The sequence below is a fragment of the Eutrigla gurnardus genome (assembly GCF_963514095.1).
Source record: "Eutrigla gurnardus genome assembly, chromosome: 19".
NCBI classification, from domain to species: Eukaryota; Metazoa; Chordata; class Actinopteri; order Perciformes; family Triglidae; genus Eutrigla; species Eutrigla gurnardus.
Genome location: NC_139930.1, coordinates 18,314,471 through 18,337,442, shown reverse-complemented (window position 1 = coordinate 18,337,442; position 22,972 = coordinate 18,314,471). Strand labels below are relative to the sequence as shown.

The 22,972-nt window shown below is 42.5% G+C and overlaps 1 protein-coding gene across 1 annotated transcript; it reads left to right on the top strand.

Annotated features, from left to right (window-relative positions):
• Positions 1–18,983: 18,983 nt before the first annotated feature.
• Positions 18,984–21,629, top strand: LOC311029668 (torsin-1A-like). The gene is made up of 5 exons (XM_084034936.1): positions 18,984–19,279; positions 19,697–19,962; positions 20,050–20,225; positions 20,335–20,462; positions 20,547–21,629. Exons 1-5 carry the CDS (start codon positions 19,084–19,086, stop codon positions 20,789–20,791), a joined length of 1,011 nt encoding a protein of 336 aa, XP_083891062.1. The 5' UTR covers positions 18,984–19,083; the 3' UTR covers positions 20,792–21,629.
• The last annotated feature ends 1,343 nt before the right edge of the window (positions 21,630–22,972 follow it).

The following is a 22,972-nucleotide window of genomic DNA, read 5'->3' as shown; positions in this document are numbered from 1 at the left end:
TTCCTGTGGAACGCAGGAATTGGACGGACAATCCCAAACCGGACTTCCTGTGAGTGTTCGCCGCTGATAAAACCCCTCTCCTGCACAAACACCCTCCATCCTGCTCCGCGAATCTGATTTTGAAGCATTTTTCTGCCCCCCCCTCCCCTCCAATCACCCCCATTGTCGTGCAGACATCTTGAAGAGGGCCTTTTCACCCCCATGGCCTAACGTTGCCTTTACTGTCCTGGAGAAAAACAGGATTTATCAGTTAGAACTCACATGTAGCTGCAGTTACAGTGGGAGCTCTATTCGGCTTTTAACATCGCGGTGAGATCAAATCTGTCAAATTGCAGCTTGTTAAAAGCCAAACTGTTGCACGATAACAAATACCTTCCTCCTCCTGCTTGTAGCTGTTTAACCCGACACACATTGTCACTCTCATCCACCGCTTTATAGAAGCTTTGTTGCTTGTGAGACAGTTTGGTGACATGTTTGTGTTGATCCTGGTATTAGCCTGATCCCAATGAGGCCTATTTAGCAATGTTGTTTCTTCCAAAATCACAGATTTGAACTGTATGTTCCTCCGTCCTGCAACATCTTTGCAGGATCGGAACATTTCATTTTAGTTAAAAAAAACAACTAAATCCTGTTAGTTTATTCAGGTTCTGGTCCTCAGACCCTCATCAGACTTTCTTGACTGCAAGAACTTTGTGCTACAAATTGATTTGAACTAAACGACCTCTTGTGAGACTTTTCCAGTCTCCCCGGTCTTGAAAAGGCGGTTTGAGGTCTTTCCCGGGTTCAGACCTGGTCTCTGATGTGAGCCCTGATACAGTAGCTTGTCCCGAGATCAGTCTGAGAACCAGAACCCGTTTTGTCATTCTAAACATGTGCAGAACCGGACCATGTATTCCCAATTGTGCATGCACACACACAAACAAGTATTCTGTGTGTGGGTTTCAGAGGGCGTGACCCAGAACTTTCCTAAAAACTTGGAACAGTCAATGGACACGCTTCTCTGTTTCAACGTATTATGAGAAGTTGTTTGCTGAAAAGTTTTCAGTGTTTAATCTTAATATTCTGCCGACAGAACGTACGATTTGCAGACAAAGATGTTGTTTTCCTCTGCGACAACAAAGAGGGTATACGTGACGAGGCGCCATGGGAACACTTCACTGCAGGTCGCAGGTGATCACACACACACACACCATCAAGACTGATGGCTCAGAGGGGGCTCATTAGAATATAGGATGCAAAATCAGTGTGTGTGTGTGTGTGTGTGTGGTCTTGTGTAAGAGAGGCCGAAGTGGGAGGGTATCTCTTTTTAAGGAACTCTTTTCATTCTTTGAAATCAAGACTTGGCCCACACAAGCAACGTTTTTGCAGTCCCAGATTTGTCCCAGAGAAGATGCGGGAGAGAGGGGGGGGGGTGGGGGGGCGCTGAAGCAAAGCAGCACTTCCTCTTTGGGAGGAAACAGGAAAAGGCTGGGGGAGCGAGATTCTGCAGGGCTGCACCCTTGGAACAATAAAAATCTCACTCCGACAGGAAACGGATCTGCGTCAAAGAGGGCCTGACGGTTTTTTTTGCTAAAGGGCAGCAGCGTTGACCCTGGATGAGGGGGGGGGGGGGCATCGACAAGAGGGCAGATGTTTGCCCAACAATGACCGTAAAACACATAGATTTCAAGTGAATAGTGTGTAGACGGGTGTGGAAGGGACACGTGTGTGTGAGAGCTTTACACTGATGAGGACGAGATGCAGATAAAATGCTTTTAATGTCTCCGTGGATTCAAGTCTGAGTGCATGAAGTCTGTTATGGTTTGTGATTTGTGTATATGTGTGTATATGTGTGTATATGTGTGTATATGTGTGTATATGTGTGCGTGTGTGATGCTTAGAGACTAAAGATACCATCCTTCAGCGTGGTCTGTTTGTCTGAAAATAGGCCTGGAACTTCCCCAAAACACTCAGAATATAAAGGAGAGAAAACGATATTAACTGTCTTATTAAGGTGTTGATCCTCTTCAGATCCTCTTCAGTGGTCCTTGGTCCGGATTCTACAGAGTCTCTGGACTCGGTGACCCGTCGTTTTTATATCTGGACATTAAAACAAAGAAAGTGTCAAATCTTTCAATAGTATTCCAATAACACTTTTTAGTTGCCACTCCGTTGCCATGGGAAACGCCTTCAAGTGGCTTGAAAAATGTTGAAAAATATGCACAGTAGCTTCACTATCATTTGTATTTGTTTTGAAGGGAATTCAACTTTAAACCCCTTCGCCTCCTTTTCAAGGTTTTTGACTCGGCGTTGTGTGCCAGAGTTTCTAACGGCCCAGATTTAAGTCATCGCCCCTAATGGGAGTGTTTTTTTCTTTTTTACATAAGTGCAGCATTTTAGCGATCCGGTACGTTAATACGGTTCCAACACGCGTTAGCAGCCTGGAAGAAGTGAAGCTTAATGATGGTTTTGTTTGTCGGGTGTGACAATATGGAAACATTTCCCACAATGCATTTCCTTCATATTTGGAATTCCTATCAGGTGCATGAAGTTGAAATGCCAAACAGTTCCTTTGTGTCGGATTTGATCAACTTCGCAAGTGACAAAGGTGGGGAGGGGAGGGGGGGAGCGGTCCAAACAGGACATCCTGTAGTCCAAGGCCTGCCACCAATACCATCGGACAAAGCCGAGGCCTGCACTCATCCCGAACCCCCCCTGGAATTGGAAATACTTGGTCCAGGCATTTCCTGTGCTCCACTTCCAACATCCAGAGAGGTCGTTTCAAAAATATATAATATTCAAAACTGTAGAATTCTCAACCAAACCGCCCAAAAAATAACAAATATCCTCAACTAATTGTGTCCTATGTGCCTATTTAATATGCGGGTTTGTGGTTTAATGTCCCTTTCTAACGGCCTCTCACGCGTCCAGTGTTTCCTCCTCCTGCTGCTGCTGCCAGCTCTCCTTGTCAGTCCGTCATCATGTGCAGAGATAAGGGAGTTTATACACATTCCTTTAAAAACACATGCGAGGTCTGATTGGCTTATTTATCAGAGTAATCAAATTCTCCAGCTCTGGAGTCGACCGCGGTCCAAGATCTGGTCTTTGAGGCGGCGAGAGAGAGTATTTTCCACCGTGATTTCATGCTGCGTTGCCTGCACACGGATATTTATTGCCTGGATGCTGAGGTGACCCAGCAAGAGAACGCTGACACATGAAGAGTGATATAATGAGCGTTGGCGAAGAAATGAAATCCGTCACAGCGTTGCCAACTTTTATGAGGACCTGTCAGCATGCGATATTTGGCATTCTTACCGTTTTTTGTGTTGTTTCCCCCCCTGGTATATCCTCAGATGTGCTCCGTGGATTATCATCATCCAACCTTTAACAGGAACGGATTAAACGTAAATGGGGAAGTGAGTCCCGGCGTGAGAACAACGACATTAAACAAACGTCTCATAACAAATATGTTTGATATGGAAATACTGGATTCTAAAAGTTCAACGTGTTGGTCAAGAGAGGAAAAGTCACCAAAGTGGTTCGGATGCATCATCTGGGGAGCATGAATGTTGAGGCTGTAGTTTGTAAATGGCCAATCCATGTGGTAGAAATGGAGATATTGAGCTGGATGAGAATAAAGATGATGAACTCTGGTGGCGGTAGATAAAATGTCACCAAATGCCTTAGGATTCATCATCTGGGGAGCATGAATGGAGCCCTACTAGTGTCAACTAAGCCATTACATGCAAAATGATTGGATGGGCTACCTGCTTATCTGTCTGAAGGGCTATCAGTGTCCAATATGATCATCATATTATTATATTATTATACGCACCAAATATTCTGCTTTTTGCTCTCATTCCAAAAGAAGACACATGGCTGATTAAAATGAATATTCAGATTAATATAACGTTCGTTTTTTGACAGGAATATTAGTGGAATATACATTTTTATGAATTATGTGCTTCGTGGGGAAATTGTTGTTTTCGGGAAAAATTCAATAAAATAGAAATATTTAGTGCATTTAAACGTAGTCGCTGTTGCCAACTTGAGCAACTTTTGGAACTAGATTCCATGTATATATAATTATATAAATATATATACTAGATATGAGCTGACCCCAGCTTATATGGGCAGGGTTCAGCCTGACCATGTTCCCAGGCCATCACAGGGCGATGCTGAGAAATGAATAGAAAGTTTAAAAAGACTCCTTTTGAACGATTAAAAATAGTTCTGCATCTAGAAAACAATTGTTTATGTGCCAGCCTATTGTCTTTGGTAGAAATCCATGTCAGGATCTGATCCCAGTTCAGTCAGCTTCCTCCGATCCGGCCGTTTTTCTTCTGGCTCCCGGTGTGTGAACCGTAGCGGGAGACGATGAAGTGATAATGATAACGCCTCTCAGCTCTGAAAACAAACTATTCATGGATTCACTACAACCTAACAACCTCTTTCTTCATCCCTCCATCCACAACTAAACTTACTAAAAAAAAAGGCTCCACATCAGTGAAGAAGTGGTCAGTTCTATAGATCTGATGCAGGTCTGATGAATAGCAGGACATCAGAAGGGGGGGGGGGTCTCTGTTCAGCCATCTGTTCCAGAGCTGTCCTCTGGGAGAGAACCGGTCCATTAAGACCCAAGACCACCCAACAACCCCCCCAGCTCAGACTCAGCTTACCAACTTGTTAATAAAACTGCTATTTTTTTCTTCACAAAAGCGGCAATTAATTTACTCCATTTTAATTAATAATCCGAATAATCTTCATCAGATAAGAGTGAAAAATGTCCCGGAGTCCAATCTTCAAATAGCTTGATTGGTCCAACCAAAATATAACCGAGAAAACAAGCAGATCTTCTGTATTTGTGAAACAGGATTCTTTTAACCCGACCAGCAGCACGGAGGGACAGAATCGCTGCTAAAAAATATAAACATCTGAGTAATTTAATTGCAGTGTGAATATTACATGTTTCTACGGAAGCGTATTGCATTCACTTGAGTAATTTTTTTTTGGTTTGTTTTTTGGAGTAATTATTTCTGTTTTTCTGAGTAATTTATTTCTTTGGTCTGTTTTTCGGAGTAATTAATTTTTTGGTCTGTTTTTCGGAGTAATTAATTTTTTGGTCTGTTTTTCGGAGTAATTTTTTTGGTCTGTTTTTCGGAGTAAATTTTTTTTGTCTGTTTTTCTGAGTAATTTTTTTTTGGTCTGTTTTTCGGAGTAATTTTTTTTTTTTCTTCTGTTTTTCAGAGTAATTTTTTTCTGATTTTCTGAATAATTTTTTTTCTGAGTTTAGACAGCATTTGAAACAATAGACGCATTCATTCCTTTGTGAAAGCTCGATAATGGAGGCCAACATGACCGACTTGTTTAGTTTGATCAAGTTCTACTTTGATCTGGGATTAAGACACTGGGAGATAGTCCTGTCTTTGAGTCATATAGATGGTATTACCATAAGTGTATCCACCTTACGCAGGCACCTGAGGACTTTGCGGCTGAATAGCTGAAGATGGGGCATGTGTATGCAGGAGTCACTACAGGTCCATGGGAGTCACTTGCAGGTTGGAGGTTCTCGCGGGAGTTCGAAGTATCGCGATAATTCAGAAAAAAAATTACTCCGAAAAACAGAAAAAAAATTACTCCGAAAAACAGGAAAAGAATTACTCAGAAAATCAGGAAAAATAATTAGTCAGAAAAACAACCAAACAAAAAAAAATTACTCAGAAAAACAGACCAAAAAAAAATTACTCAGAAAAACAGACCACAGAAATAAATTACTCAGAAAAACAGGAATAATTACTCCAAAAAACAAACCCAAAAAAAAAATTACTCAAGTGAATACAATACGCTTCCGTATGTTTCAGTGTGATTTCAGCATTTATATGGAAGTATGATTTATGAAAAAGAAAGCATTTTTTCTACTTTCCCTGCTTTCTCACATGCAGTTTTTTAGTGTGGTGTTTTCAAGGTTTGAAAAGTGCTTGGATTAAGAGTAAAGTGCTTGAAATGTGTGTTGTATGATGACATCTATGATAGAACAGAGAAAAGAAGATCTCCATATTTGAGGGACTGAAAACAGCATTTTCTGACATTTCTGCATGAAAAATGACTTTTGATGATGAACAGATGATGAAAATAGTTATATATTATATTTCTGTGGATCTGTTAGTGGAATTAGTTTTCCTTTCATTTGTGGTCCTTCTGTAAAAAGCTGTCTCCAAACACCGTGTTGGTTGTTTAGAGGACAATAACATCTCATTTAATGTGATGAACAAGTGACATAATAAGTAGACTGAATACTGACCATTGGATTGATACAAATATGGAGTTTACCACAGCTGGAAATGCTTGGAAAGTGCTTGAATGTGACTTTGGAGAAGGTGTAGGAGTACTGTTGCATGTAGAGGAACCATGGAAGGACCGCAGACGGGGAATACCAGCCCACTGCTGTGACTTTCTCCCACTCTTAATGACGGGTTCATTAAAAAGGTATCTAGCCGCTCTAACTGCACACAGATGGTCCGAGGAGCAGCCTATCAGACGACTCCTCTGGAGGAGACGTTGTGCCAAACCGCAGCCGAACCCCGGGAACCTTCGTGCAACGGTGTTCGACCTTACAGCCGTTTGATCTGCTCGTCGTTCTGCAGCAGCTCCACCGTCCTTCCATCCAGTCAGTGTAAATGGGATTATTCACTGCAGAGCAAAGCAACGGCAAATCAGAGCTGACAGTTTCCTTATAAGTGGGGCATCGGATACTGTATCTCCACAGACCGCAGAGCGTGCCCACGTTCTCCCCCTAACGAGAGAGCACGGCGACCTCTCGACCTCCGATGAGCAACGTGTTCCAGTAAACAAGCGTCTGTCTCTCTCTGTCTGATGGAGTTTACAGCTGCTGACGGGCTTTATGAGCCGAGGCGCTCGCATTCAGAGCCGTTAACCCTGAGAGTGTGAGTGGCGTTGGCCCCCCATCGACTGTGCTGATGGCACCGCAGAGGGAAAGTAAGAAACAGCGAGGGAATAAAAGGGGCTGATAAACAAGACATCAGCAAAAACTATTGTTAGGTCTTTTTTTCCGGTCATAAAAAGGTTTTAGTGCAAACCCTCGCTGCATTTAACGCTGCCGGACTAAAAGCAACCAAATCGGTGGCTCACGGCAGATTTGTTTCCAGAATATTCATCCCATCCACCAGCTCTTTGTTAGATTATGTTTTACCTCGAATAAAATGCTGTCATAGTCTTTAAAAAATGAAATAATCAAAATTGTTGAGACTTTTTGATGGACTTCATCCAACCAGTGAAGTTGCTTCGTGCTAACGGGAGGAACGAGAACTCTGAGAGGTCGTCAGACTGGATTTGGAAAAACTTTGCAGTATTCCTTCAAATCCCTTTGCTGCTGACTGCGGTTTCCTCGAGAGTCATTAGTGGCACCGAGGTCTTCTCTGGAGGAAAATGGTGGATTTCCGGTCCGTCTGCGTGTGCAGAGAACTGGGCATCATGGAGATCACGTCTCCCCCCCCCCCACCACCCGAGGGAGATGGACCTACTTACTGACTCCACCGACACAATGGGAGCGTCAGCAGTTTGGAAACACACTGGTTGTGCGACCCGGCGAGCACACGGACACACACGTCCAACGCAGACTTCCTTTTAAGGGGCTCGGCGTTTCTGTCGCACGAGGACTGGGCCGGCCACAGGATGTGAGGAGGGTGTGGTCGTTCTCCCACAGACCCTCGGACACACAACACACACATTGCGCACAACGCACACACATCGCACACAACACACACCCGCTTTGCATGACAGAAAATGCATCTAAAATGCCACAGAGATCGTGCATTCTTGTGATGCTCCCTCTCCACATTCATTCACAAACACCCTCCTTTATCACCCCCCCCCCCCAGGCAGGGGTTAATGAACTTGTTTTGAATTCCTTCACCTCTCGACAGGAACTACATTCCCGAGCCTTGAAAACAGCGGCTAAAACAAAGAGAGGAAGTGATGTGAGAGCACTTCCCATCGCCTCCCCTTTGGATTTATCTCAGTCCTGCAGACTTGCCCCCCCCCCCCCCCCCCTCACCCTTCAAACCCCCCTCCACACCCTGACCGTCGCTAAGATATGCTAACCCTTTTATCCACAGCACATCAGTTAGGTTAACCCCCTGCCATTTAACATCAAGCGGGGGCGACATCTTCCAATTGTTTGCCCTCCTTTTTGATCGTCATCATATGAGGTAAAAACAAAAAAACCAGCCTGGTTGTGATTATCCGCCCCAAACTTCTACTTTTCTCTCCCCGATCCCCTCGACGCAGACGTAGATGTAGATGTATGGGTGGTGAGAAGTGGAGGATACACGCGCAACATGTGTCGGGGCCTATATCGCTGCTTGATTCAATGCAAACCTGCTGTGACCTACGACCTCCGATTCATACGTGGGCAGAAAAAGCTCTTTGGCAGAGCCGAAGGAGGGCGCCTAACGTCGGCTTGGCTATTTTTGCCGACTCCGACTGTTTTCTTTGTCGTGATCCATTTGAATGTGACAAATGTTCCTCATGCAAACGACTTCTTTTACTCAAATATGCAAACCCGTCGGCGTTCCCATGATGGAAAACATCACAACTTCTTCCATCGCAGGTCCAGTAATAAATGTGTTTCTGCATGATCTCCATATCCATGACATGATTGTTTTTTCAACGTGGGTTATATAAGCACACGGCTTTAATCTACAGTTTAAATGGATAGAAATCATTAGCGAAGGCTTTTTTGATGTTGATGTAATGTTTTCTTTGGGGGGGCAATAAAGGGGGTGGGAGTCAGGAAGAGTCATTTAGTTACTGGCTCAATCTCCAGAAGCAGATCTTCCGGTGGACGGGTGCTTCCCTGCGTTAACGCTACAATAATACGGGAGTCGGGGGGGGATGATGGGCAGGAGGGAGGGGTGGATTGAGACGGGGGGGTAAAAGCGATACAGAACCATGTGGAATTAGAGATGTATGATGTAGGAGAGTAGTCAGGGCGGGTGGTCTGTTTGGGACAGGAACATCGCTGTCTGTGGCGAGAAAAGGTGTAAAATAGATACCATCTGTTGTGATTTCTGCATGGGGGGGGGCATGTATATAGGATTGTGTGTGTAGGAAACAAGAGATGGTCTGTACGACACTATGTCGCCACATGAGGTACACGGACACACCAGCAGTTTATTTTTGAAAAAAACAATAATGTTCCTCTGGATCAGGTTGCATTCAAGGACCCAAAAACAAGTCCGTGGTTTCTCCGTCCTCCTGGGTCTCTGTCCTCCACCATCTGCACCGTGTCCCCAGCATGTAATGAATACACTGGAAAACACGACTCCCCAGCAGCGAAACCCTCCATGAAGGACGTACATGAAGTGCTGACATCCCATATAGGGGGGGGGGGGGGGGGGGGGCTCAGTTCAATCAGGTATGCACACGCATCAATATGAGTTCAGGTTTCCCTTCTGAGAAACTACACGACTGCTGGTCGGGCTCTGTGACTGCTGTAAGATTTAAAGGCCGCTAATGTGTGGGACGATGACCTCCAGAGCGACCCCCCCCCCCCCCCCCCCCCCCTCCCTGCATCTCCTGGCCAAAGCAGAGCAGTGAGGCGGTGAGGGGAACCCCCCCCCCCCCCCCCCCCCCCTTTTAACAAGTCTCTGCAGGCCCATCCGTCTTCCCAGAGAGCCTGTCAGTCTGCGCTCAGGGATTTATCAGCTTGAAAAATGAACCAGCTCTCACATGAAAAGGCGCCATCGGAGGCTACCGGGCACCGTGGGGGGGGGGGTAACTCGGTCTCTACATGGCAGGTCACAAATATTCCCATTTTAGAGCTAAAAAGGGCTAAAATCTGTTTTCTGAAAAGGATTTAAAGAAAAATAGGCATTAAAATAATCCGGATTCACATGAGTGATTGACAGCTGCATCAGTGAATACTTGGCTCTGATTGGTTGTTTGTCTTCAGTGCCATTCAAACTGTTTGAGAAAATGTGGAAAATACTTTAGTACTCTTGATTTCTTTCGTTTAAGTGATTATTTAAATATAGTGTTTTCTTCCATTATTCCATTACAGTTCCATGTTTTATATTTACTTAATATATTTATTTATTATCTTTGTTCTGCCTCTTGTTGTTGCACATTCCTCCCTAAATGTCTAATAAGGGATTATTTTATTGTATCTTATCTCATTCATTGACTGTTTTTTTAAAATGAAGAGATCACCAAATGTGATCAACAGTTCATCCTCCCGGGAACATGAATATTGTGTTTGAAATTTTACGGTAATCCATCCAATGAGAAAAAAGTCACTGTCCTGTCACATCAGTGGCTGATGAAAGAGAGGCGGTGGAGCAGGTGGGTGTAAAACAACCCCCCCCCCCCACCCCCATGTTTGTTTACCCCCCCAAACCTGCTGTCGCTTCCTGCTTTCATTTATTTTGGGGTTTCCCTCATGTCTCTCACAGCAGGGGTTCACCCAGATGGCGACGGCTTCACGTCTCCTCCAGCTGTACTCGATCTTTATTAATGCCTAATCTATCACAATATCATCAAACACTCTGATCATCTGGTTCGATTGATCGTCAATCCTGTTCATGTTCTGTGTTTTTTTTAACGGAGTCTCATCTCGGCTCACGTTGGCCTGAAAACACCTGTTTGAAGAATCTGTGACCCCAATTCAGTGTGTTTATTTAGCTTTTAGACCAGAAGGACACTCTCTCACACACACACACACACACACACACATACACACACACACACACACACACACACACACACACACACACACACACACACACACACACACACTGAAGCAAACAATACTGAAAGGGGCCATTTACCTTCAATCACAGGTGTGTTTGCTTGCCTCTGTCCTTTTTATCTCAGCTGTCACCTTGAAACTCTCTTTACAGTTTTTTTTGTGTTTGGTTCGTAAAAAGTAAAACTCGTGTGACCTCACGGCGCCTCACGCTCTCCAGTCCACGGAGAAATTAAACACATTTATAATCTTTTTTTACGTTTCCCTGCCACGTAGCTGTAAAACCGGCTATAAATCACGTTTTATATGCTTGTAATACATTTCCTCACACTGTTTTTTTTTCTCGTTGCGGTCACAGCCCGTGGATTTCAACTCAAATTTGTCATGTTTTTCAGGCCTTTTTAAAAACAACACTATTCAGCTTCGGGGGCCTTTTTCTTTTTCGCTGATTGATTAGCAACAGGCTTCTTTTGTAGCTCCGTCTCTCAACCTGGAGAGTGATTCATTTTCTACCATAAACACATTATGTCCCTGATGTTGTTGTACTGGGAACATTTGTGTGTTTTTCACATTTTACCATTAAATTGATGGTAAAAATCGGGTCCAAAAGTATGTGCAGAGGCCCGGTTATGTTGTGGATGTTTTAATACATTACTAATATTAATGCCTCCTGGCTTTGGTCCAGCTTGAACGTTATAACTCCTTCCATGAGGTTTTTTTAAAGTGTCAGCCAAGCATTTTCGTCAGCTTCTTAAGCTCCCTGCAGGTTCTTTTGGCTCGGTGTCACACTTCTACTCTAATCAATGGAATCAGCTCCTCAGTGGATTATTCCGTCGGGTCAAGGTTCAAGGTTCAAATATTGTTAAACTGTAAAAACGCCAGGAGACGTTAAGATTCAGATTCGTTACAACAAACCTGCAGATTCAGGTGATAATTCTCCGGAGGGTCATCAGTATACGGGCGGGGAAAAAACCCTCACTTTGTTTTCACACTGTCATCATATATTGTTAATATTTTATGATCGTAGCTGCTTTGAATTATATTAGAAAGGGGGAAAAAAACGCGCGGTCGCTCACAATCACACATACGCAGGATATCAAGATTAAATCTGGAGGAAATAACTAAGAATAAAAAAAAAAGCCAGGAACCATTATTATTATTAACCAACCTAACCCTCTTTGCACTCGACCCTGCCTGATCTCCATCGACCCCTCCCTTGGTGAAGGAGGGGGGGTCGCCACCTGAGAGAGGAAAGGCTGCGGCGGATGCTGGATATGAAATCACTTCCTGTCCAGGTCTGAATATAGTCGTGATGGGATGTTTACACAGCGGACTGCGGGGGCTCCTGACACAATAGAGACGTTCGCCTGTTTGTTGCTGGAGAAAAAAAAAACGCCTCTTTAAGTGGAGCTCCAGTTAGGAGCCCCCTTTTGTTGTCGCGTTATCCTGTTGCATGCTGGGATACCTGTGTTCCCTGGGACGAGCGTTGACATTTATTTGGCAGCCGGCGGAGAGAAAAAAACACATCTCACTCAGCTTTGAGCAGCAGAACCGATCTGAGAGCAGGTGTTCCAGGTTATCTGGACTCTTCCTCCCTCCGAGCCGGGTCTCGGGTCTGTTTCATGGACTCCTTCGCTCTACCGGGCCACCAAACCAGACTCCGGATCATCTCCGGGGTTTTGGGGCCATGTTTTGGACGGGGTCCAACCTGTGATGTCGATTCATTGGTTAACAGTTTGAATGATGCTGTTTTTCTTCCTTCAGATGTGCCTCAACAGGAAGTGAACAGTAAACCAACAGTCATACTTTATCAAGTTCTACTTGAGACAATGAGATGTGAACGACGCTGCTGCATTTCTCTAAATATACACAAAATTATTTAAAGAAACACAACCTATTTTAATCCCTATACTAGTTATTTTCTCAGTACACGTGTTGTTTTTTTTGCTGAATTCAAATGTGAAAGTATGATTATCTTCAATCAAACCACTGATTTATAAGCCATGGCAATCAACAGGTCATTTTTCTAATTAATAGTTCTACTTTTAAATGATTTCATTCCCAGTTATTTCCCATCATGCATCCTGTGAATGTCTTGCATTCTTGATAATCTGCCTGTTAAAGATTATTCAAACTATTTCAGCATAAATGATGAAATAACATCAAATTAACTTACATTTGAATACGTTTATCAGCTTTACTTCCTTTACCATGAAATGTAAAATGTGTTTTTAGAAAATGACCCCTAATGAGGATTTTATTTATTATTATATATTATTATTATAAGGCTGCTGAGACTGATGAAGCCGTTTAAAGACACAGCAACACCTAGTGGCTTCTTCTTTAGCAGAGTGGTGGAGGTGACTCAAACTTCACTCTTGTTTCACAGTGATTCGACATAAACACTTTACCAGGCGAGCAGCGAGAAACCTGTGAATGTGGATTTTATTTGTATGAAAATGTGTCATTATTATAGTGACTTTTCTAACATGAGCAAACGAATGTTTTTCTTGCTTTTTTGTGCTTTAAAAGTTTAAGAACTCCAGTTCAAGTTGAATATTTACAGCAAATGTTTGTTTTTATTGAATCAGTTATTCGATGTTTATATGCAAACCGGAGTAGATGCTACACACGGGGGAGGAGGGGGGGGAATAGATCTTTAAACCACAGAAAATCATGTTTCTTTCTAACTGACCACTACATGATTCAGTATTTTCGGTTGCCCAAGTATTGCATCTTTTTCTCTCCCTCTTGGAAGCTTTACTGTAATTCAGTTGTTTGTTCTGCACTTCCCAAAAGACATTTGGCAAAATTCCCCCCTTTTTTTTTTTTACACTGCAAAACCAAAAGCAGTTGGCAGACAAAAGAGCAGCCCCTCCTGGTGGCAGAACGATTACAAACACAAACAAACTCCTGTTTATAGTCTACTCTCTGCTTACATATCTAATCTCTCCCTCCGAGGTCTGATCTGCTAATCTTCTTCTCTTTGGTGACTTCACGGGAATGTGCTCTCACCCCCGGGTTTGATTCTGCTGGTGTCGGTATGATGAGCTGTTAAGGGTGAGGGGGAGTGGGGGGGTCAGCGTGTGGTGGCAGTGCCCTCTGTTCATACTGAGATTAGAGGTTGACCCCTGTTTGACCCCCCTCAAAGCTCCACGAGTGCCCTCTCACATTCTTTACCACCGGAGGAATGAGTGGGAATGAACCTCCACTCAGAGTTTTCCCATCCGGTAACGGCAGAGTTAAACATCTTCAGACGAGTCATCGAATCTTCTTCCAACATCCACAACAACCGAACAGACAGAAGCTATTCTTCCCCACTTGATGATCATTGAGAAGATGCCCAGACTCCTCAGGCTCCTCAGTGGGGAGGAACAACTCAAATCACATTTATTCCTCACGATTACAAGCGTACACAATAGAATCTAAATTATCTTTAAAAAAAGAACAATGGAGCTTCATGGAGATGGAGATACAAACACCTCAACAGCTTCACGACTGGATGGATTCCCATTATTTTTTATGACAACACGCTTGGATCTTCGTCAAGGTCGGCAACATTTTAACAGACTGAAAACACGTCTTTATTCATACATAATACACGACAGCCAGCTGTGGTTCCTCAAAAAACACCAGCGTCATAAAACATCCACAAACTCAATAAAATATCAACACTAACGCTACGCGTCCCAGATATCAAAACGTGTCATTTTTCAACATGATGTCATGTTCATCATCACACAATCAAAACATATGATCAAACACACTTCATCAGCTACAATAATAATGAAAAAGAGGAAAAGAGGGTTTGATCTCATCAGACTTTTAGGTGTGAGAGTCTGAATAATAAGAAAAATAATATAATGACTTTCTCTTTGGAGTCGAAGGGAATTAAAATCACCTCTTCTTGAATGAATGCACTAATTAATCTCTCGAACGTTCCCGTTGCCGTGGCGATGGGAATAAATCGACTGGTCCTCTTTGTGCCGCTATGAAGTTGATCTTCACGTCTGAGGATGAGCGATTCATTGTTATAATTTCTCATTTTCAGTAATCAGGCTCATTTTTAATGTGTCCGATATTTTTGATTTTTTAGATTTTTCGCCTCAGATTTACTTTGCTTTTAGTGCTAATTAGCAATTAGCATGCTCACTAATGATGAGCATAGTAAACACCATAAGTGCTAAACACCAGAATGTAAGCTGTGTTTGAGTACAACCACACACGCTGAAGACTTAAAGACTGTGAATTCCTGAATGTTATGGAGATGTAATGCTAATAAATGTGTGGAGCCCGTCTCCTCGCTGAGGTCACGCTGTTTCCTCGGCACTTCCAACCTTCAAAGCAAAGGATTTTAATATAATTCGACACTAAGCGTCAGATGAAGCACATTTTAACCCTCAAACGCAATTTATTTCTACATTATGATCTTCATTATTTCAGAATGAAAGTTCACTGCCTTGTTCAGCTGTATGGATGAAACTTATAGAGAAGTGAACGTTGGGTTTTTGTTGCTTATATAAATAACCTTGACTCTCACTTATAATACCGTACAGTTATGGAAGGAACTCTACGTTCAATTCCATTCAAGTTTTTTCGCTCATTTTCGTGGAAAACAAGAAGAAATCTTTCAAGCTGTTTTATTTTTTTTGCACTTTCACAGCTTTATCAAAGGAAGTGAAAATCCCTCCTTTCCCTCCGAGTTATCTCAGCCCACGAGGGAGTCTGGGCTTCGTCAGGAGTCCCGGTCCCCTTACCGGGCCTTTCTTCCTTTTTTCTCTCCCCAGCAGAGTGACCCCTGAGGAACCTCGAGGAAAGAGCCCCCCCCCACCCCTGATCCAGGAACACAAGGACCACCATCTGACCCCGTCCACGACCAGGAAGGACACAGTGCTGCAGGAGAGGATGGAAAAACACCGGCAGCAGAAGAAAAAGACGACGGTCCTTTTGTTTCGCTTGTGCCTCCAGAGACGGTCTGTGTTGCCTGATTTATGAGCACCATCCTGATCAGAAGACTTTACTTTATCTCAAACATGGCTGACCTCTTTAGAACACTTTTAGATCAGAGTATCTGGTCCACTATTAAAGGGGCGGTTCACCCCAAAATCAAACATGCATCATTTTGCTCTTAAATGTGGTGTTTTAATCTACATTGGTGTGTGAGTGTCCTGGTTTTGGAGATATCAGCCAATAAGGTGTCTCAGAAACATAATGGGGCTATATGGATGGGTTTTGTGGTGATCTCTGGAAAGAAACACCGCTGTTGGGTCTTTTTTCAGCACTTTGAGCGCCACAAACCATATGTTATATGTCATATAATCTCATAATTGGATAGAAGGCAGACGTCTCTACGGCCGATACCTCCAAAACAACTCACGTTCAAAACTATCTATGATAACTACAACTACAGCGGAGAGGACAAATATGTATTTTTAGATTTTGAGTTTCCCAGAACAAGCCTGCCCTATTGTGTCCACCTCACATGGATTCTCTATACATATCCAGTCGCCAGATAACTTTCAAAACCTGTTCTTGGTTACTTGGTGTCAGCATCACATCCTCAAAAGCGTGCCAAGCGTAGCAGCGCCGGCGGCTACGGAGGCTGCAGACAGGGCGAAGTATACTGGAGGAAACATTTGGAACCTATAAACTATATACGCTCTCTCGCGTAGACGAGCCTGATCTGATCCGGAGAGTAAAAACATAATCAGGAAATAAAAGCCTTTCCCAGAGGAGGATGACCTCGTGACACAAAGCAAAAACCTCATATGTCAAAATATCTACAGAACACTTTGAGTCTGTCATTTCAAATATTTCAAGTCATGTCAAGATTATATTTATAGCTTCAATATTGCATATATTGTGTCAATGGGCTTTAGAGGCCACAGAAGTAAAAACTCTCCACATATAAAGTAGGTCACTGTTCCAGTCCTGAATTAGAAACGTATCCCACTTTGCTCCGAGTAGATTTAAAACGTCTGCTTGAGTGGAACGACGGGGTCTGACATGTTTACATTCTCCTTTACAAAGTCTTTTATCTTCATATTAGAACCTGTAACGGCGTCATGAACATTTTGGCTAAAAAGAGGGGCATTAATCATCCACCGCGCCAGAACAAATCAACCTTACTCAGCCCAGTCGGGGTAAAGTTGCTTCATATTTGGCTCCTGAGGTGCATTCCTGCTCCCAAAAAACTGATCCCGAGGCATGTGCGCTGCTTTCAGGATGTTATTTAATCGATGGAAGCCTGAGTGGGACAATGTTAGTGAGGGTAATGTATGGTTCTGATGAGTCTGGGCAGAGAGGGAAGGGACAAAGATAGGGCTCAGACAGGGACGGTGCTTTTTATTATTGCAGCTTCTTTTCTGTTGGGACACGGCTTCCTGTGTTTTTCAAGCATTTTCTTCACTCATGGCAATTATATTTGAACATAGCATGGCAATTAAGATAGTAACATGATGCAACTTGAAGCAAATATGCAATATAATCGGTTTTCATATGAATGTTTGTTCAGAACAAATGTAACTTTCCACCAAACCAAAGGGAAAAGTTTTATTTTATATATCTTATTTATAATTGTGTTTGATTCAGGTTTTCAAATGTCCCCATTTCAGAATGTATTTATATACAAAATATTACAGGCAGAAGCAAAAAAAACTAAAAAACCTGGTGGTCATTCGGGGAACTCTGACTTCTGACTCTGGCGCCATCATCAGGTCAAAATGTATGATGTAAAAGTTAAGATAACACTTTATTTATCCTGAGAAATTGCTGTGCAGCAATGCTTTGTGGGAAAATGAAAATACAAATAGTATTATTATATATATTTATATTAGATAAATAAAACTGGAATAAAAGTAACAATAAAGTACAAATCCAATGTATATACAGTTTTAAAATCAATACTTTAGTATGTCCATGTTATTTATACATCTCCTTCTCTACAATGCTTTTAATGCAGGATTATATATGTTAATTTACCTAATGAGGATGAAGATTTGGAGGAATGATGAGTGAGATTATACTTTTATCAGTGTAAATTATTTGGCCCACATAGAAACACTTATTTGTGGAGCGCCACTGCCCTCTACTGGCAGGAGTGATTTTAATTATATTATATTACTTGTTCTTTAAAGCACTACTACATTGGAAGTTTGCATCTCTTGATTTAATATAATATTGTGACTATAATATTATGCTTTAATAAAACATATTCCCATGTCGATAAACACAATTTCACGTAATAATATTAACAAAGAAGAACAGAGAACTGGGGCAGGTAATCCAGCCTTGCATTCAGAGATTATTCCAACACAACGTCAGTAGAGTGTAATTTAAATTAATATGTCTTAATGTTGATTCATAATTTGGAGTCCAGACTTTGTTCTTGTTTTTTTTTTACAAGTGGAAGTATCTTTCAAACTTTTTTTATTGTTCATATTCTTATATGCAAAACAATGACAATGTACAAATACATCTAATGTCCTTTTTGCTCCCCTACCCACCTAGTAAATAATATTATATAACATAAATTAACTTTAATAAATACAGACATCCGCCGTGCAAATTAAGACTTTTAACATCAGAAAACTCACCTGCAAATACATCGTTTTTTTTTTTTTTACAAACTTTATTTGATAATTTCACATATACAACAGTAGGCCTACATTTAGAAAAAAGAAAATAAATCTGGAGGTAAAAAAGTATAACATACCATACCATGGACTTCACTTATCCTCAGATGAACGTGATTTGTCTGACGTCATCGCGTACGTGCGTGACACCCACAGCGGCTTTCCACTGCCAGCAGCAGTCCGCGCTGACTCGCTCGCGGGCACACTAGCCCTAGCTTTAGCTTTAACTAGCTGCGGGAACATTTTCCTACTATTTCCCACGAGTGTTGCCGTCCAGAGTGGATTTCTTTCAACAGGACAGGTAACAAATATATGTATATTTATATATATAGATGTCCAGCTGACACATTAGCCCCCGTCGCGATGTATTTTAACGACAACGTATGTGAACTAGCTAATATCAGCGAACGGTTTTAACGTAAGTTCGCATTTATTTGCATCTTGCGTTAGCTAAACAAGTACGTAAATGCTGATGCTAATACACTTTTTTTAGATTGCCAGTTGTCAAACAATTCGCGTGTTTGTGATCGAACGGAGCTCGTATTGTTTGTTTGTCGCGTGTTTGTGACGTACAAAGAAGGCAGTCTGGTTTGTGGTTAGTTTTTTTTTAGCGTAGTTCATTCGTCCCATGATAGCTGTACGGTCGCTTCCACCCGCAACGACAACACCGACTGTAGGGATTTAAAGTGCGGTGGGTTTTCCACGATGAACGCTGCTCGCTTCCATCTGTTGCTGCTCGTGTTTTCGTCCGCCGGTTTGCCGGTAAACACGCTGGAGCCGTTCACAACGGCGGCGGTTGTGGGTGTCGGTGCGGCTGTGGGGGGGGCGGCTTACAAATATTATAAGGCTTGGAAATCTTATGAAAAATGTGATTCGACATGGATAGCCTTCAACCAAAGAGGTGAGCATTTTCATCAGCGTGTAAAGTAGTTTGTATAGAGTTTGTTTAAGAGCGACCCGTTAACGGGACAAACCCTTGTAACGATACTTACTGAGAAACGAAAGTGATGGTGCTATGGTTTCGTTTCTTTCACCTTGACACTTTGCTGCCATGAGGACAAAAGTTTGACTTTTTTTTCCTTTATAAATGGAGCAAAATACAGCGATAGCCTATAAAAATGAATGTTGGCCTCTAAATATGTGCTATGCCAACATAAAGGTCTAAAAAAAACATTTGTCGAGACTATCAAGCACTGTATTTTCATCACTCACACGATGCAGAACAACCAGTGCTGTCCGTCTGAGAATAACTCATTATCAGTAAGGGAACGTGTTTGCAGCCATTAACCCCGTTGACTCTGTGCTCTGGACTCTCCAGGTCTCGAGGCTGACCTGAACAACAAATTGTTCGGACAGCACATTGCGTCACGCATCATCCTTAGAGCTGTGAATGGATTCATGACCAACGACAACCCCAAGAAGCCCCTGGTGCTCTCTCTGCATGGATGGACCGGCAGCGGGAAGAACTTCATTACTCAGCTGATCGCTGAAAACATTTACAAAGAGGGAATGGACAGCAACTTTGTCCATTTATTTACGTCTCCACTTCACTTCCCACATTCGAGTCAATTTGAAACCTACAAGGTATGATGATGAATCCAGATCAGATAGAATCCAGTTACTTTCAATGAAAACACACAGACATTTTATGTTTGGACTGTTCCTCTTCAGTCTGAGTTACAGCAGTGGATCAAAGGCAACGTCACCAACTGTGCACGCTCCATGTTCATCTTTGATGAGATGGACAAGATGCATCATGGCTTGATTGACAGCATCACGCCGTACCTGGACTTCCACAACAAGCTGGATGGAGTCTCTTATCGGAAAGCCATCTTCATCTTCCTCAGGTGAGAAGCTGAAATCATTCCAGTCGGACCTGTCAATCATTTTCCAGAATACAGCGCTACAATCGGAGGCCAATTCTAATTTGTTCCCCATTTCTAATATCCCTCCTAGCAATGCTGGAGGGGATAGCATCACACAGGTGGCTTTAGATTCCTGGAAAGCAGGAAAAGATCGAGAAGCGATCGGGCTAAAAGATCTGGAAACGGAGCTCTCTGTAGCGGTGTTCAACAACAAGAACAGTCAGTATTAAAATATATTAATGCTTTATTTTATTGAATACTAAAAACGTGATCCTTGTCTTACTGAAGTCTCGTTTCTTACAGGTGGCTTTTGGCAATCAAGTTTGATCGACAAGAACTTGGTGGACATTTTCGTCCCGTTTCTGCCTCTGGAGTACCGCCACGTGGTTCAGTGTGTCATGTCGGAGATGAAAGCCAGAGGACTTAAGGCCGACCCGAAAGTGGCAGACGATGTGGCCAGAGATGTCCTCTATTTCCCCAAATCAGAGAGACTGTTCTCTGTCACAGGCTGCAAGATGATAGGGAGCAAGTTGAACTTCTACATATAATATCGGCATCTGATGTGCACTTTTTTTAAAGAAAATATCACTTGATGATGGAGAACTCACCTTTTGAATGAAAATTAAGACTGGAATGCTATCCTTTCTAAGTCATGGTTGCCACTTTATATCACTGCACAGCTCGGAGGTGGTCTTGTTTCCTGTCTGTGTCCTTATGTTATGTTGCTGTTTTTGCATTTGCTTTTTCAAATGTGTGCTTGATATATATTGATCAATGGAAAACCTGCCTAAATTATTTTTTATTTTGCACATCGGAGTTCATCAGCAGTTGATATTGGCCTCGGTGATCATATTGACAGTTACATCAGCAAGATATTTTTGCACTTTCATAGTTAAATTGGTGAGTTTTCTATGTAAGATTTTGTTGTGTTTATATCAGTAATTTACTGTAATTGATAATGATGAGTCCATAGTGAAATATTTCCAAGATGTAATATTTGCCTTACATTTCTGATCTTATTTACACTGTGACTGGACTCTATGGCAGCATTTGGACACTGTTTATGAATTCAGGACCAAAATTTTATATAAATATGTTTTTAAATGCAGACACTTCAGAATGCTAAATTCTGGTGGTGATGTTTAATCAGAGTGGTTGATTATCCAATTACTTTGATTTAAAATTCAGCTAAAAAGTTATTTTTAAGCCACTCTGCTCTTTATTTTGTTTTTAATGAGGGGGAAGTCATATATTATATTGTGATGGAAGGAAATGTTGTGTTGGTTTCTGAAGAATCTGACTGGAAAGTCAACACTAGCACACTTCTTTGCTGTACACACCACACAAACAATTCACAAAATAAAACGTGAAGGGACCATGAACTTCCTCAGGTGAAAATCTGTAATCATTCCAGTTTGACCTGTCAGTCCAGGGAACGAAAGTGAATAACATGTCCATTTGTAGGTGCACAATAATATCACTGTCGGGAAGTGTAGTTGTGAAACTGGAGTTTAATCCATTTAAATACCCTTTGAACTCAAATATTCTCACTCACTGAATGCAATCGGTGACCAACATTTGGCAGGTTAAAAAAACTTGGACTGAAATAGCTGTGTAAATAACACTACTGCTTAACACTACTGTACAAAGTGCAACACTAGGCCCAATGCTAATAATTCTGTGTACATTATGAAGATTTGAAAGAAACCGCAACATATTGCTGTGAAAGAAGGATGTGTTTCCCAGAGTCGCTCTTATAGCCTAAGAAGATCTTTCACGAAGAAGGAAACGTAAGATCGAGCTGACCCACTCTTAACAGCCTTCTTAGCGACGAAATGCTCAGTGATCAAGCCTCGTCAGGGAAATTTATATTCTCCACTTTTCGAAATAATAAACAAACAATGCTCAATGTTGTAATGCGCTAAAAAAACAAAAAAAACTTTTCATTGAATTACACGTTTAAGTTTTCCACACACATCTGCATATATGAGTTTATAGTACTACACATAAAAACACATCAACAACCCTGTGGCATTTCACAGATATCAAGGAAACAGATGTAATTGAACTCAGCTGAACCTCATCCAGAGAGGCTCCACCTGCTACTCTATATAAAGGCGTTGCCAAAGTCCGCGCGTGTGAGAAACCATGGCTGCAATACAGCACAGTCTCGCTGCGAACCAACAGCGTCGCCGTGCGCGAAGCCAGACAGTTTATATAAATGCTTACGTGCGTCAGCACTTCTCCCCACTGGACGTGCTGTCAGACCGGGCTGTCCAGACAAAGTACCGGCTGCCCCGTGCGGAGATCCAACGGCTGATCACTCTGGTGTCTCCACACATCCAGAGAGCAACCCGCTGCAACTTTGCCCTCAGCCCTGAGGTGCAGCTCCTGGCTGCGCTGCGTTTTTACGCAGTGGAGAGCTTCCTGGAGGTGGTGGGGGACGGCACCGGCCTCAGCAAGGCATCGGTGTCACGGAGTGTGGCAGCTGTGACACCGATTCTCCTCGTCCACTAACACGCCCATCTCCTCCGCGGTGAACGCCGGTGCCCGCTTGGTTCGCTTGCTGCTGCTTTCTTCCATTCTCACATGTGTGTGCCTATATCCACGGGGGTATATATGCGCTAATGGGCTTGATTACTACTTGGATACAACTGTTGGCACCCCCCCACACACACACACACACACACCCGCACCCGATACATGTGTAGCCTAATTGCACCTGTGTC

Coding starts and splice junctions, on each gene's coding strand:
- LOC311029668 (XM_084034936.1), top strand. CDS start 19,084: ATGAACGCTGCTCGCTTCCATCTGTTGCTGCTCGTGTTTTCGTCCGCC. Junction 19,963..20,049: donor GTCAATTTGAAACCTACAAG/GTATGATGATGA, acceptor GTTCCTCTTCAG/TCTGAGTTACAGCAGTGGAT. Junction 20,463..20,546: donor GGTGTTCAACAACAAGAACA/GTCAGTATTAAA, acceptor CGTTTCTTACAG/GTGGCTTTTGGCAATCAAGT.